Source organism: Belonocnema kinseyi, chromosome 2 (assembly GCF_010883055.1).
Source record: "Belonocnema kinseyi isolate 2016_QV_RU_SX_M_011 chromosome 2, B_treatae_v1, whole genome shotgun sequence".
NCBI lineage: Eukaryota > Metazoa > Arthropoda > Insecta > Hymenoptera > Cynipidae > Belonocnema > Belonocnema kinseyi.
In genome coordinates, this window is record NC_046658.1 from 19764822 (window position 1) to 19780869 (window position 16048).

General features: G+C 37.2%; 1 protein-coding gene across 1 annotated transcript in view; it reads right to left on the reverse strand.

Moving 5' to 3' along the window:
• Positions 1 to 16048, reverse strand: part of LOC117167957 (kinesin-like protein KIF13A) — a 576826-nt gene that overhangs the window by 209331 nt on the left and 351447 nt on the right. The window contains exons 18-20 of the mRNA XM_033353225.1: positions 13415 to 13708; positions 12994 to 13136; positions 6361 to 6529 (exon numbers count right to left, since the gene is read on the reverse strand). Coding sequence (XP_033209116.1) covers positions 6361 to 6529; positions 12994 to 13136; positions 13415 to 13708 — 606 coding nt within the window. The remainder of the gene's footprint in view (positions 1 to 6360; positions 6530 to 12993; positions 13137 to 13414; positions 13709 to 16048) is intronic.

Consider the following 16048-nt stretch of genomic DNA (forward strand, 5'->3'; position numbering starts at 1 on the left):
CTAAAAATATACAAAAATTATCAGGCGCCTTCAAAACAAATGTTTTTATTTTATGCAAAATCCACATCCCGGAAAACCTAAGTTCATTTTCGCATCATTTGGATGATGATGATTTAATTATGCAGCCACTTTTACAGAGCCAACGTTTCAATAACAGGCCATACGTAATTAGGGGCCCACTGTTACAAGTTTTTTTAAGGGTTCCGTAATGTAGCTATAAGCCAGAATAGACTTACTGATGAAAATAGCATTTCTGACATTGAATTTAAATATCTTTGTGCAGTAAACAATTGTTCACTTTTTGGGATACGGTGCCTGTGAAGATAGTTCAAAGTACGTTCAAAAGAAAGATGTTCTGATGTTTTTATGTAAACTGCGTAAAGATCTATCGGCGCTGTTCTTAAAGTCATGTTCCAATTTTCAAGTATACAGGCAGTTAGGGGAGTCATTGTTACGGTAAGACAATCCTTAATGCGACGTTTTGTGCTCAACAACATCGGATTTGACGCAATCACAAGGAAGTATTATATTGCCAGGCATATCACTGCTTTCGCAGAGTTCTGAAACTACTGTTCTGAAACTACTGTTCTTAGCTTCAGACCTCTGCGACAGTCATTTTGTGTTAAAGAAGGACGAAACTTAGTCACACCTGTATAAATAGTTGAAACTGATGGTTACATTCTTGACCTCCGAGGACTATACTTTTCTGAGAGCCGTAATGATGATGCTGCTATTTTAGAATATGAATTCGTAAGAGGCGCTGATAGAATGAACAAATGGTTCCAAGAAGACAATATTTTCATTGTTTATCGGAGATACCGGGATGCCACTAATCTTTTGGTGCGTTTGGGTAATACGTGAAAATACCAGCTCTTCTTCCACCGCATCAATTTCAACGTAAAACAGAAGATGCTACCGAATCTCGCCTAGTGACAAAATCTAGGTGGATCGTCGAAGCTAGGAACGGACACATCAAACCAATTTTCAAATTTTTTCAACTAATAGTACAATTACAAGCACTGACTGAGGCAGGAACCCTTAAGACAAGAAACTCCCAACGATAAGTTCAATTAGATGCAGGCCAATTATTAGATTTCCCAGTCATGACTCTTGAATTATTAAAAAAAACTCACAGTTTGACTTCATCAAGTTAAAATTGCCCCTTCTTGAGTACAAAACAAACTGCAACGAGATAATTACGAGGAATTCCACACTGAGATGCTACGAGGGGATAATCGAGTGCCACAACCAGGATTCATAAGAATCGCGAGTTTTTTCTCGATTTTTTAACGCATCTAAACATCAAATCTGGATTGCCTATAGACCGAATGGTGACAATGAAATGGAAAAGGGTATGGCTGAACATGAAGATCTTACTCCTATAGAAGGATATTATTGTACATGCCAGTCAAGTGCTCGAACGCTAGAAACTTGTTCACATATAAGCAATGTCTAATGGTTCTTGGGATATGCTGACCATTAATAAAGAATCCGCCATCCATCACAAAAATTGACTCCGACCATAAATGATGCGGGAAATCGATTACAACCAAAAGGTGATAAGTTACCAGAAGTTATTACCGCCTAATTGTGTCTTCTAACTTCATTGGCTAAATATTGACATCACACTGCCCATTTTTTGCCTTTATTGGCTAGATATTGATATCCTCTTTCTCATGTCTTCTCTTCATTGGCCAGATATTGACATCATCCTGTCCATTTTATTACTTTATTGGCTAGATATTGACAAAATCCTGTTAGTGTCTTGCCTTCATTGGCTAGCTATTGACAACATTCTGCTCATGCCTTCACTTCAATAGCTGGATATTGACAACATGCTGCTCATGCCTTGCCTTGCATGGCTGGATATTGACAACATCCTGCTCATGTCTTGCCTTCATTGCCTGGATATTGACTAAATCTTGCAAATGCCTTGCCTATATTGGCTACATATTGACAACATCCTGCTCATGTCTTGCCTTCAACGGTTGGATATTGACAACACCCTGCTCATTTATTGCCTTCATTTGCTGGATATTAAATAAGCCTTGCTCATGTCTGGCATTCATTGGCTAAATATTGATAACATCCCGCTCTTAATTTGCCTTCATTGGCCAGATATTGACTAATTGCTGAACATGTCTTGCCTTAATTGGCTAGCTATTGACAATATTCTGCTCATAACTTGCCTTCATTGGTCGGATATTTACTAATTCCTGCACATGTCTTGCCTTCATTGGATAGATATTGACAATATCCTGCCAATGTCTTACCTTCTTTGGTTGGATATCGACTAGGTGTGGCTTATGAGTTGCCTTTATTGGCTAGATATTGACAACATCCCGCTCATGTCTTGCCTTTATTGAGTAGGATATTGACCAAGTCTTCTAAAATGATAAGTTCACCTTGAATTACTTGAAAAAATACCTATGCCTTAAGATAATTACTCTCTGTGCGTTTCCTTGTCAGAGCACAATAATTTTCATACTGATAATGTTTTTCTCTGACTTGCAGTTTTCAAGATATTGGCCGATGTTTTTTACAAGGGTTCGATGTTTAACCCTCTGTAACTCAAAAACCGTCCATTTTTCGACTATGTGCCCATACTTTTGATAGAGACGATAAGATCTACAATTTTACCAAGTTTAATCAAAATCGACAGGGAAACCTTTTAAGTACATTTTGTGCGGGGACATTTAAAAGGAATCATTCTTTCCAATCTACTGGACTTTATTTATTCGACAGGGAAGTATGTTTGTTTGACAAAAGAGGATGATCGGTCGTTTGAAAGGGCAAAAATGGTTTGGGTGTCCTTTGAATCCGAGCGACGTTGCTATTATTTTCGATATATAGGCGTTTTATTCTGGGATCCTGTCGAGGTATATACTTTAGGAGCTTGGAAAGTGATTTGTCTTTGTTTCGAAACCCACTGTACTTCATGACTACTCCTGGTGGCAGCGCGCCGTTAGCGCCGCAAGTGAGTGGAAGTATCGCAGTATAGGTCCGCGCTTACAACGCATAAGTTTACGAGCGGGGATCTTTTTGTCGACGTTCCTGGGTAAGGATCTCGCGAAGTTGGCTCGCACTCTCTACGTGAAAGTCTACGATCGAGGAACTGTTTGTCGAAGATCCTGGATGAAATTTCGTGCAATTAGCTAGTGCTCTCAAAGCAAAAGCATATAAGCGCGGAAATAACATTGAAACCGCGCTTGCCGTGTGAGTTGCCATGAGGGATAGAAACTTTGTAGGGAGATATGCGACCCAGATTTTAAAGTAAAATTATAGTTGAGGTTAGAATGCTCGGAGAACGAAAGAAGGAACCTAGGTTGTTCTCCAAATGCAATTCTTGATTATAAATATAATTAAAAGCAATAAATATTATTTTCCGGACATCACATTCAAGTTTCATAAGTGAAATAAAAATTTGTATTTTGTTGTTACTAAATCAAGACGAGATATAAAAAAGTAAAAAAATTAAAGCTGCTACCCTAAACAAATTATAGAATAAAGTCTCATGCTAGTGGACCGATACCTCTAGAGAAACAGGTTTTCTCTAAGTACTTAAAGCTGTTACTCTTGGTGGTTTCGGAACTCTTGGCGAAGGAAAGAAGGTGCAAGAAAAATGTAAAACTTTAGGGGACACATTAGAAGCTTCCATTCCAAGTCTCATGCTGCTTTACTCTATATTGCGTTCGTTTCGAAAATTTTACTAATATATGAATAACGTTGGCTATAGTTAAAGCCTACTCTACGAGTACAACATAGCATTCAACGCCACTTGCCGTAAGGAACATTTTTTAAGTATAATTCACACATATGATGACCTTTATAAAAAGTGGAATATAATGCACTGTTGTACAGTACGATAGTCCTCCTGATTAGCAGTGCTCTCAGAGGTTCCAAGCTGTCAATGGTTTATAGCCGGAAAAGTATCCATGCATGTGAACGGAATGCCAAAATCCTAGGGGAAAATGCAGAAGGCGGTCTTGCTCGGATCGATCCGTGTCCTCAGGTTGCAGGACACTTTTGCCCGACCATCATATTGATTCCGCTACATAATGTAACCACCTATCTCAGGGTTGTGAGACGTGATTACAGCCATTTTCTAGGATAATCTCCGCTCCAGCTGAAATCCTGAGTTTGCCTTTATGACTAAATTCAAGAAACGAACTATATTCATGATCGAATTATCGCCTCCAGTTGACTATAACATTACTGCCAAGAAGGAAAAGGAGGTAAATTATCAAAACTTTAAAAGGGAGCTGTAGCAACTTTCCTAACAATATTCGGGTAAAATAATTGTCTTTCTCAAGACGCACGAGGGTTAAGCCAAACTGTCGTTATAATTTCATCATGCCCTTTGGCATGTCTGACGAACGTGATATAGGTGGTTACAGTCTGCAATGGACTAAATAAGACGCTCTGGAATAGCCGTGTGCATCCTGATGACATAAAGCAACCGAAGAATGGCCACCTTATGCATTTTTCCCGCAAGTGTCCCAGAATTTGTTGACACGCAGGGATGACAACTCCTTCATAAGGTCTTTCCATCTATCTTTCTTCTTGCTCGTCTTAAATGTGACGTTTTGTCGGCTGTTGTTGAAAATTCGATAACGAACATGGTTCGTTTCTCGAAGTCAAGGAAAATCACGCCAGGCTTCGAGTACGGGACAAAAACAATTGTTGAGAATATTTAGTTCCAGTATATTCGGCACTTTTCATTTTCGACAGTTGACTCTATTTACCTATAAGCGTTGGCGGAGCCGTATCAGGTGTAATGTGTGAGATTGGCAGAGATGACGATAAACATACTTACAAGGGGAAGCCTCCTTTGCCATATTGACTTTTTGATCGGACTATCATCAATCTATAGTACGTCAATAATAATTAGACACGTGTCCCGGCTTCTTTGTAAATTCACCCTTCTTTGAGAATTATGTGTATTTGAAAATCAAAGTCGTCGCGGTTTCCGAAGATTTACCGAGTCACGCGCGGCTACTTTTAGCTAACACCGCCGGTGCAGTGGTAAAGGGTCTGCTTGGCGACCGTGTCGCTGGTCCAAATCTTTTTATCGATATTTCTTTCGCATTTGAATATGTCAAATAATAATTTTTAATGCTCCCCAACGATGAATTTTGTTTTCTAAAAAATATTAAAATTATTGGGAAATAAATATCATGGATTGCGTTCGGTTTGAAAAATGAGGGACATGGCGTACTATAACTTCAGGGTAAGGAGAAATAGAAAAATCGGCAAAATAGTTTATAAAAATATTAATTTTTTTGACGTCCCTCACCCAGCGGTGCTGGCCTAGTGGTAGCGTGGCTACTTGAGACTCCGCTGTTGTGTGGTTTGAATCATTTAGCTAGACATTTTTTTTTACATAATACAAAAATTCGAATCATAACTATTATACATATAAATTCACTATTAAGAAATTAATCATCAAGAATTACTAATAATTATTTATTATTATTATTATGAAAATATATATTATAAATTAATAATCATTTTTAATGATTTTTTTCTTCTTTTTTTCATTCTTTCCGTGGTTGCTCTGGGTAACGCGTGGTGGTTTTCAAAGCAACAAAATCATGGAAAGTGAAGAAAATTCTGATGACTGTAGTGGACAAACGTAAAAAAAATTCTAGCCAAAAGATTCGAACGCCACGGCAGCGGAGCCACAAGCAGCCACGATACCACCAGGCTAGCGCCGCTGGATGAGAGAAGTGATGTGTGACTGATACTAGTGAATCAGTGAAGGTAGCCGCAATTTTTAAAAATTAATATTTTCAAAACTGGGCTCCGCTCACAAAAAAATCCGTGACACATGTCGAATGAAATTTGATAATCTTTCGAATTATGCTCAAGCGACTCCAATTTGATTTTCGACCCTCAGGCATTCCTCTTGTAAGCCCTTTAAGCTTTAAAAGCTGAAAAAATTCTATTCACTTTGTATCCAGCTGGATTTGTTTTTAACTTAATTAAATTCCATGGAATTAAATACAATTCTTTGAAATGACATTGAATTGTTAAATAACTTAATTTATTTTTATTTAAAAGTTATTTAATGCTCTAAGACTTGATATTCTTTACATTTAACTATTTTAAATAGGAAAATGATCTATTCTAACGAATTTCAAATTGAATAAATTAATTATTCTTAATTATTCATGAACTTATTCTTAAAGATAGCACTCTTCAATTCGTAAAATATTAAGACGGACTATCGGTAAATTAAATACTTCAAACTGAACTTCTCAGCTCAGATTAAAATAAAAAAATCTTCGATTATTTGCAAAGATTTATTATTTGTAATGTACACTTTATCCAAGCTAAGAAACAAATGGTAATACATACCGATTCCAAATGGTTTAGGCGGGGCAGTGATGAAGTTTTCCTCATTCCTTGCATGTCCGGAAGATGGTCTGCGCGAAATTTTCAAGTTACTCAACGCAGAATTAAGATCCGTAACACTCTCAGAGCGAGGTACTTTCAAGGAATCCATTGACGTATCGAATCTCATTATCTACATAATCATAAATTATAATTTTTATTAAATAAATCACTTCTATTTCAATCTCAATCAATTGAAAGACATCTTGCAAAAATATGAGCAGGATGGCCACTATTTTATTATTTTGCGTATCTCGGTTACTTTGTATAATATAGTAAGTACGATAAAGACATTTTGGTTACTGATAAAGGAAAATACAGAGATGTGTTATACTATACATATTTTTTGAGGGCGCCCGAATGATACGGGTTCCTATGGTCGGTCTAAAGTTACGTATAGGATCATATAGTCGGTTAAAATTTTCTGACATATTAAACTCTAGACGAACTCTTCAATTTATAAACAAGTCGCTAGGGCATTTTGGAAATGACAACTTCGAGAAACATCTTTACATCGAAAGGCATCTAAAATTGGCGAGTGCCGCAAGAGCAAGTGTTATTTCTGTTTCTTCGAACACGAAATGTAAGATAGCATGCCAAAATGGTCTGACCCGCATTTTCAGAATTTTACAGGAGACCAAAAACGTTCTCCAAAATCGAATTTTGAATTTAGAAAAAAATGAGAGGGTTTTCGAAATAAATTAGTGCCCAATTTAACCCAGAAAAGTTTGCTTAGGAAATATAGCCGAAAGAGCAATACATAACTCTATATATATACAGACTTTGATGTACGGTAACGAGACCTGGACCTACCGAGAAAAAGATAAAATTGAAATTAACGCGATTAACATCAAATGCCTGCGCATGCTGTGCGGTAAAAATCTAATGCATAAAGTAAGTAATGAGATAATCCTCAAAGAGTGTAGTGTAGAGAAAACACTAGTTGATATGTGACAGAAATCCGTCAAAATGGTTTAGGCATGTTGTGAAAATAAAAGATGAACGACTGACGAACAAGTGTATCAAGGTCAATTAAATGGCAGTGTGTCCAGAGGCAGAATGCGGAAAGAATGGTTAGAATGTGTTAATGAGACCCTAATTCGAAGAAACATTGGAAACCATAGAAATCCAAAAGCTTGCATAAGAAGTTGCGTGTACGTAAAGAAAGCGAGAGAGGTGTGCTAAAACAGGAAAGTGCGAAGAGAAATAGCTTATAAGAAATGCATGAAGAAGACTGTCAGTGGAATGAATGACGCCTGAAATAAAAGACCTTGGATACTAATAGACCCGAGTGGGGAGCTTTATGTGATAACCATGTTAGGCTCTTCACTTGGGATGATAGCTTGAGAGATTGATCAGCAATCTGGGTCCGAGTAGTGTTGCAGAACGAACATTATTTCCTTCCTCACCAAATGAGTCAGCACTTTCAATATTTTGAAACGTTTGTTGCTTCCCGAGAATCATCGTGGGGGGGGGGGGGGGGGGGGGGGGGGGGGGGGGGCTGTACTCGCGATAACCGGTAAGCTGCGTAAGAGGAAGTGGTGCCTCTCTATTACCTAAGTGCGAGGTTTGAAACGAAAATGGACAAAAGATATAATTTAAGGGCAAACTTTGATGCAAAGTATCCTAATATAAAGAAAGTCGCACAAAGCGATCATGAACATGAGTTAGAGTAAGCCGCCTCACATGTGAAGCAAGTGATGTACTTCTTCAACCTGTTGATGATCCAGCACCACCAAAACCTCCAGAGGTGAATGACTTTATACAACCAGAGGCAGAAGCAAAGGTTTAGCAACCAAAAAGGCGATTTAAATGGACATACTATACGAACAGAGACTTTATGTTATGTTTTTGTACCAGCAAGGGATTTGAGATCCACCAGGGAAGATCAGGTTGGATATAGATGTCAACAAAGCAAGGTGCAAATTGGTTCGATTAACTCAATATAAAAAAGGAAATAGAACCAGAAAGCTGATAAACCAAGTTACTAAACTCATCTACCCTCGGTACATCGAGACATTAACACCATCACTATTGGATGAGATTACAGACTCCCAACGACAGAGATTTGATGTTCCTACTGACACACTGTTACGGTACAAGAAAAATAGTGCACGAAGGCAACAAAATCGAACCTTTCAGCCAGATGAAATAATGTTCTATCGTCAACTAAGTGCAAAGCAAGATAACCAGCAATGGCCCTGAAATGCAGCTGACAAATATCATAGTACTAGATTTTTCAGCGGTCTTGGGAAGGGCAAGTAACTGAAAAGCTCCAGGTCCTGAAATAGTGCACAACTTCTGGTACAAGTACCTGACGAGTCTGCATCATGCGTTGGCAAAGTGTTTTCAAAATATCATCGAACACCCAGATCTGATGCTAGGATTTATGCTCCAGGGTACTATGCATATGATACATGAAATACAAGACGCTTAAAATCCCTCTAAATTTCGACCGATAGCCTGTCTTCCAACAATTTATAAATGACTTACATTTATCATTGCAGATGATGTATATTCTCATTGCGACGAGAATGGGATCCTTATAGATGGACAGAAAGGATATTGTAAAAACTTGAGAGGCAGTAAAGATCTAATCACTATAGACGCTGTTGCCATGGCTTAAGCTCGTAAACATCGAAGGTACTTGCACATGGCATACATTGATTACAAGCAAGCGTTTTTTTCCGTGCCGCATGGCCATTTGCTTGAAGTCTTAGAATTTTACAAAATCTGCCCACGCATTATTGGCTTTCTCCGTCATGCGATGAGGCTCTGTGGTACAATAAATCAAGTATTTGGATCATGGAAAACCAAGGATAACTATATCAATACGCATTACGACGGGTATATTTCAAGGAGAATCCTTCAGTGCACAATGGTTCGAAATAGATAACTGCAGAACAGTGCTTTTAAATAGGGACTGCAGAGTTAGAGAACGAGTTTGAAAATGACATCGAGGCAATGGCTACGGACGAGTCATATAAATATCTTGATATCCTTGAATCTAAGGGTATTCAGAATACGACAGTTAAGATAAGCATAACGACTGTTTTCACTACGAAACTCAGATTAATTATAAAGAGACACCGACATTGAAAAGGTAAACAAAATCGTCCGCGTAGAAATAAAGAAGCATCGAATGTACCACATTAATTCAGCGATAGAAAGGGTACCTCTACCACAAAATATAGGAGTTAGGGGTGTTGTAAATGTCAAAAAACTGTGTCAGTCACAAGTTATGCAGTTGCGAGACTATTTTAACAGCAAGCGAGATTTTGCGCTTTACAGAACCTTGTGTAACCATCTGTAAAGCGGATCTTGACTACATGCCCATAAATATGTCATCATAGGAGGCATTTAATATTAGGACAGAAACCAAAGAGAAATTGGAAATACAATGGGGACACAAATAGAGCACATTATTGATGGCTGTCGCGTAATGGATCAGAGAGAATATGCGCACAGGCATAATGATGTAGCAAGAATTATATATCAACAACTTGCCCTAAACCTAGGACTCATCGAAAAATTGCTTGTCCACTTAACCGAAATTTGCAGTCAACATATACTATGTAAGCATACATATACTCATCCTATTGTGATTTCGGCTACAGGCAATGTGCACGCAAGATGCATTGAAATTCTGGTAAATTTAGGTGTCAGTAGGGCACTGGGAACAGCTCAGAAGGCAATTTTATTAAACACCTGCCTCATTGTATGTGAGAAACTTTCTCGACAATCAGGAAGCAAGCGACTAAAAACCTATGGAGTGACCGATGGTAGCTGTCAGAAAGCATCCAGAGGTGACTGTTGTCACTTCCAGTTCTCGCAGCCGCTTTTTAAGTATAACATCGGTCAAAGACGAACTCCAAACTACACCATGCTCGTACTTTTGTACCTATAAAATCATCGCAAGAGATTTCAAAGATTGTATTTAATTAACTTATAACATTCTCATGTCATCATTCACTTGAGCTAACTCTCGAATGCAAAGAATTATGCGGCAAAGTAACCAATATTGCACACTGCCCCCCACAATAGGCCTCTATCGAATGAAGGACATGGCTAAGTTGGGAGTGGCAACAGAACCGAATCGAGGCTACGACCAGTCAGTGTTCCCGGACAAATGCAAGAACATCGTTTTAAATGGTCAGACCAACTCAGAAGGGACATCCTCATCTGTTGGCAAGGAAGCTCACCGGCGCGAAGAGGATACATGCAGAGGTTACATGAACGATGAGACAATATGCACCCGAAGTATTCTTATAAAACGCGTCAGTATTTAAAAGATCAGGTATATTTTCTACGTAAAGGGGAAAATAAAGCTCTTTATCAAGAACGAGAGCAAAATCCTCCAGCGAAGATACCACCCGTTCCAAAAAAACCACCTTTGCAGATAGCCGATCATTCCAACATGAGAACTATAAGGTCAAAAATCCACCAAAAAGACTTTCTCAGGATGGACAAATAAGCTGAAGATAATAATGCTCTCCCTGATTTGCTGTCTGAAGATTTTGATCTCTAGGACCTGAACTGTATAGTTTACGCGAAGGCGGTCTCCCTACTTAGCGACGATAGAAGTAATGATATTTCAGTGCGCCTGAGTAAGACTCGCGAACTCCAACTACACCATGCTCGTAACTTTGTAGCTGCAACATCATTACAGGAGATTTCAAACATCTTATTAAATTAACTTATAACATCCTCATCTCATCAGTCACTTGACTTAGTCCGTGGCTATGATGAAAACCCGGGTTCATCAGAGTAAAAGTTAAAAAAAATCTTTCGTAACAATAATTTAATAATTATAATAATTTCATTTTCGAAAATTTTCGGGTTAGGCCCTTATAGCATGTTACCTTTTTTAAAATTTTTATTACTTTTTTTGCACTGTTTACGCATTATCTATAACAAACTTTATTGAAGTCATTATTGTTACAAAATTGTATTATTTTATTTTTAAAATGACAAACATTGATAAACAAATCGTCGCAGAAAATATATACAGTGAAACTCTTTTATGGCGCCGATTTTGGGGCTGACCTTGAGTGTGAACTAGCTCATTGTAGCCCGCTCCGCCTTTGTTTGTTTACGCTTGACTGCTCGCCTGAGCGACAACCGCAGATCCCGCGGCCCCCGCGCAGTTCCTGTTTTACCTACCTACGGCGCGGCTTCAATTCTCGGAATGGCTATAGAAGGGAGGGCTATTGAAGTGTTTCACTGTATTATTATTTGAGGATCAAAACGAACCCTTTAGTTTATAAAACGAGTCCACGAGGAATTTTTGAAGTTGGAACTTCGAAAAATCATTTTTCGAGAAAAACGCATCTACACTTGGTGAGTGCCATAAGCACACGTGTCATACTTTTTCTTTAAACACAGAATATATCTAGTTTTGGTCACTTTGTGGATAATGAAAGGGGAAATATCATCACTCATTCATACCCGAAAATAATAATTATAACCTCAACTTAGAAAAACGATAATATCTCCTAGCCTCGATGAAAAATTTGTTGTTGTTCTCAGAGCAATTAATCTAGAGAAAATCCCTGTTAACGAAGCCTAGATTTTTAAAGTCAACTTTCAGCTGTTCCTAAAGTCGCAAAACTGTGCGGAAAAAATGGAAAAAATTCAAGTATAATACTTGTCTATTTTTGAATCGAAATCAACTTTGAAAATTTTTAAATATTAAAAATTGTGGTCACCAGAATCTTCAATGCAACAAAAAATTATCTTCGGCTCATCAAGACTTAAAAGAAAGAGTTTGGTGTAATGATAAAGCTCGCATCAATAAAAACTCGATAAAATTGTATATCTGAAAATGAAATTACAACCTTATAACAGGCCTGTTTTTCAAGTCTTCGCCGTTCGGAGCTAACGTTGGGCTCCAATCACAAATAGACAAGTAATCAACTTGCATTTTTCCAAATATTCCAGACAGATTTATGACTTTAGGAACAGCTGACAGTTGACTTTCAAAATCCAGTCTTCGCCAAGTCTTTTTCTCCAGGTTTTTTGCTCTTACAACAAGAACAAATTTTTTACAGAGGTACGAGAAACGTCGTTCAACAGGTATACCGATTAAGAATCATCCTTTTTAAATGTGAACTTAGCGCTATTTTTTCACGTAGATAGGTCAACATTTTCTTAAGTGTCAGGAATTCCTGTCCCGATATTAGAACCAGCCATAGGACCCTTTTCATGCGAATTAATACATCTATTTTTTAAAGAAACATGGAATTATCGGAATAAGTTTATTTAGTAACTATTTTCAGACTACAAAACACGTAGCGTATGAGGCAAAGAAGGAACAAAAATTCGACAGTTGAATGAAACTATTATAGGTAGGCAGAAGCTCGCTTTTATGCTAAAACTTGAGATTATTGAAGTATTTTACATGCCAAAACAATAGAGTGCAAATACAATGCGGAGTAAAAAATGCGTGTGTACCCTGTCATAACATAGAAGAAATACTTCAGGAAAATAAGGTTTCAGATGATAAATAAAAATAAAAGTGTTAAGAAACCAAGTTACCATTAAATACATGAAATAAAAGCATACAATGCGTTCCAGACAGAGGAAGGACGGAAGTACCTGCGAGAAGTTGGGTACACTCGCTGTCTTTCGCATCAGGGGTTGACCTTTTGCTTGCAAAAGTTCTTTCACAGCTACGCTTTGCCTCAGTCGATCCAACGTCAGGATGCTTTCCACAGCCGAAACGCCCCGAGTGTATTTTTCTAGTATTAACAAAAGAAACAACTATTGGATTTATGCAGGTAATTTTTAAATGGTTTCAAATACAATTATTTAACTTTTAATGGAAATGGTCATACACGGAAATCATACAATTTTGAAATTTCAGTTTAGACATTTTAAACATTTTAAAATTAAAATTGTTGTATTTCAACACTTAGCTGTCAATTACATGTCAAAGTTACCCAAAAAATGATAACTCTAACAAAACTATTTATTTTAGTATTGTAATTTGAAAATCTGACTAAAACTGATTTCTTACCAATGTAAGTCTCGCCATCACACAAACTACTGTCCTCACCACTGGCAGCAATTTGCGCCAAACTTTCTCGATCTTCCAACTCCTCACTAGCCTTTGGTATATTAGACACTACCTCATACGTAACTCCTGTCTGCGACAAGCAGTCAGTTCGTCCGATTTTCTTAAAAATTCTCTCGGTTATACTCTGTCTTTTGTAAATATTGAGAGCGAGTCTTTTGCGGAGCACAAGATCCATAGGCGCTGGATGAGAAAGGCGTACGGTAGTTTTTAATATTAGGAAAACTCTTTCGTTTGCTGAAAGTAAAAAAATTGCATATTGTATATTCTGAAGATTTGAATATTTTGAATATTATGTAATGAATGGGGAATTCTCTATAGGTATCTTGGGACTTTATATCTAGTGGGAGGGCTTAAAGGTCTAATCGAAAGATGGCCCTGGCTCTGGATATTAGAAGGGTCCGAGTTTGCCAAACCGGAACTCACGAACGACCCTACTGATGGGAAGTGGCAAAAGGATGATCCTCGCGAGAGGACCTTAATCAACAGGAGTTTTTCGGATTTGGTTTTCTTGCATGATCGTCGGGAAAAAAAAGGAAGGTCTTCAAAAAGATTGCCCTGTGTAAAGGGTCATCCCGAAAGCACGAAGACGAGCGTGGCCAAAAAGTTTCGAAAACCTGATGAGGGCTCATTCACAAAATAAGTGAGACTTTGGGGGGAGGGGATCTGTTGAAGTATCATTCTCTATGTTAAGACCAATGGAAAAAGTATCACGCGGGGGGGGGGGGGGGGGGGGGGGGGGGGTTATGAAAAATTAATCACGTATTTTGTGAATTGCCCCTAAGAAGGCCGTTGACTAGCTGTCACTAGTTCTCTACCAAAACTGCGTAATGAAAGGTATCATACCCCAAATGGCACGGTACCTAAGTGTGTGATCCAGGAGTGACGGTGCCATCCTGACGTTTCATGATGCTAACGCCGTGATCCGATATATCGATGCTTGTCGACCTTTGATCGGTCTCTAATCTTGGGCAAGTTTACCAACACTTTAGACTAGTTAAATAAACCTTGGCATCTAAAATAACTTTTACTATCGCTAATGTTACATTAACTGATCTTTGCACTTCCTAAACTTCCCTAATTACGAACAATTCGCGGTTAGTTGGCTACAACAGTGTGGGAGAGGACACAGTTGTACCATGTTCCACTTGGCTCTGAAAAGAACGGTGACCCCGAAAATTAGAAATCACAAAAAGATACATAAAGGATAAACTTTACTTTTTTAATGGAACAAGTAGATCTAAGAAAGTGGACGAGTGGTGAGACATGAAAGTAAACAAAATACACGTGTTGTTTCACGTGTATTTATATGACGGGTTATTTGATTCTCTGTACAAATAATTAACAGATTTAATCAAACAATCTTAGTAATATTATCATTTCTGTATTCAATCCAATAATAGGGAACTTTAAAGCCGTTCAGATTGTGAATAAACAGAGAAGGTGACGGAAGGCAAAGTGGGGTCGCTGGAAGAGATATGGAAGGATCTAAAATAGAAAGTGAAAGGGTATGTGCAAAAGAACGTATTTAGAACGAAGAAGAAAGGAATCGTGAAGCCGTTGCACAGTGGGCTGTATCAGGAATTTACTATTAAAAATCACCTACAGCCTACAATTCTTAAGCGATTTCCAATTTTCTGTAATAGAAATAATAAGCGATAGTTGCGCAAGAGCATATACGGATTAGATTTTTGAATCTTTATTATTTTCTGTTTTTTACATAAACAAACAAAGAGACAAAATGAGTAATTTTACACTTATCATTTCTTATCTGTAAATAAATAATTCAATTAATTTCGTTCTTCACGAAAATATATGTCAAAGCATCTTAGCAAAATAAATAATTAGTGGATTTTAAAATATAATTGTTATAAACAAATTATTTTAACAATAATGTCAACATCATGAATTGTTTGCTTGAAAAGTATATTTGTAAGTTGCATTTGCTAGATTTTATCGTCAAAATGATACTTGATCATGAGAATTTGTTTTCTGCTATAATTTGCTTATTTATAAATAAATTATATACACAAATGCACAGTTTGTTCATTTATGTGCAGAAAGTAGTCGTTTTTCTTTCTTATCGCCTTCAGTTTATATGAGTGGTAATTATTAGTGATGCAGACATGTCATGCGACATTATTTATTTTATAAACAAATTTTATAAACAAATGTAAAGTTTGTCCACTTACAGACAGAAATTATTCGTTTTTGTTACTGATCATCCTTAAAATATAAAAGTGGTGATGTTTAAATATTAAAAATTGTCATTCGATATTATTTGTTTATTCTATAAACAAATTATGTGTATAAATGCATATTTTGGACATTTATGGTCAGAAAGCCATTTTTCCTTTCTTGTCGTTTTCAAATTGTATTATTGGAGATTTTTAGCAATACAGGCTTATAAATCGATAATTTTTGTTTATTTTGTAAACAAATTTTATAAACAAATGCATAGTTTGGCCATTTATAGAAAGAAAGTATCGTTTTTTCTTCCCGATCATCTTCAAAATATATAAGTGGTGACGTTTAGTGAATCGATATTATTTGTCAATTTCATAAACAAATTATAGA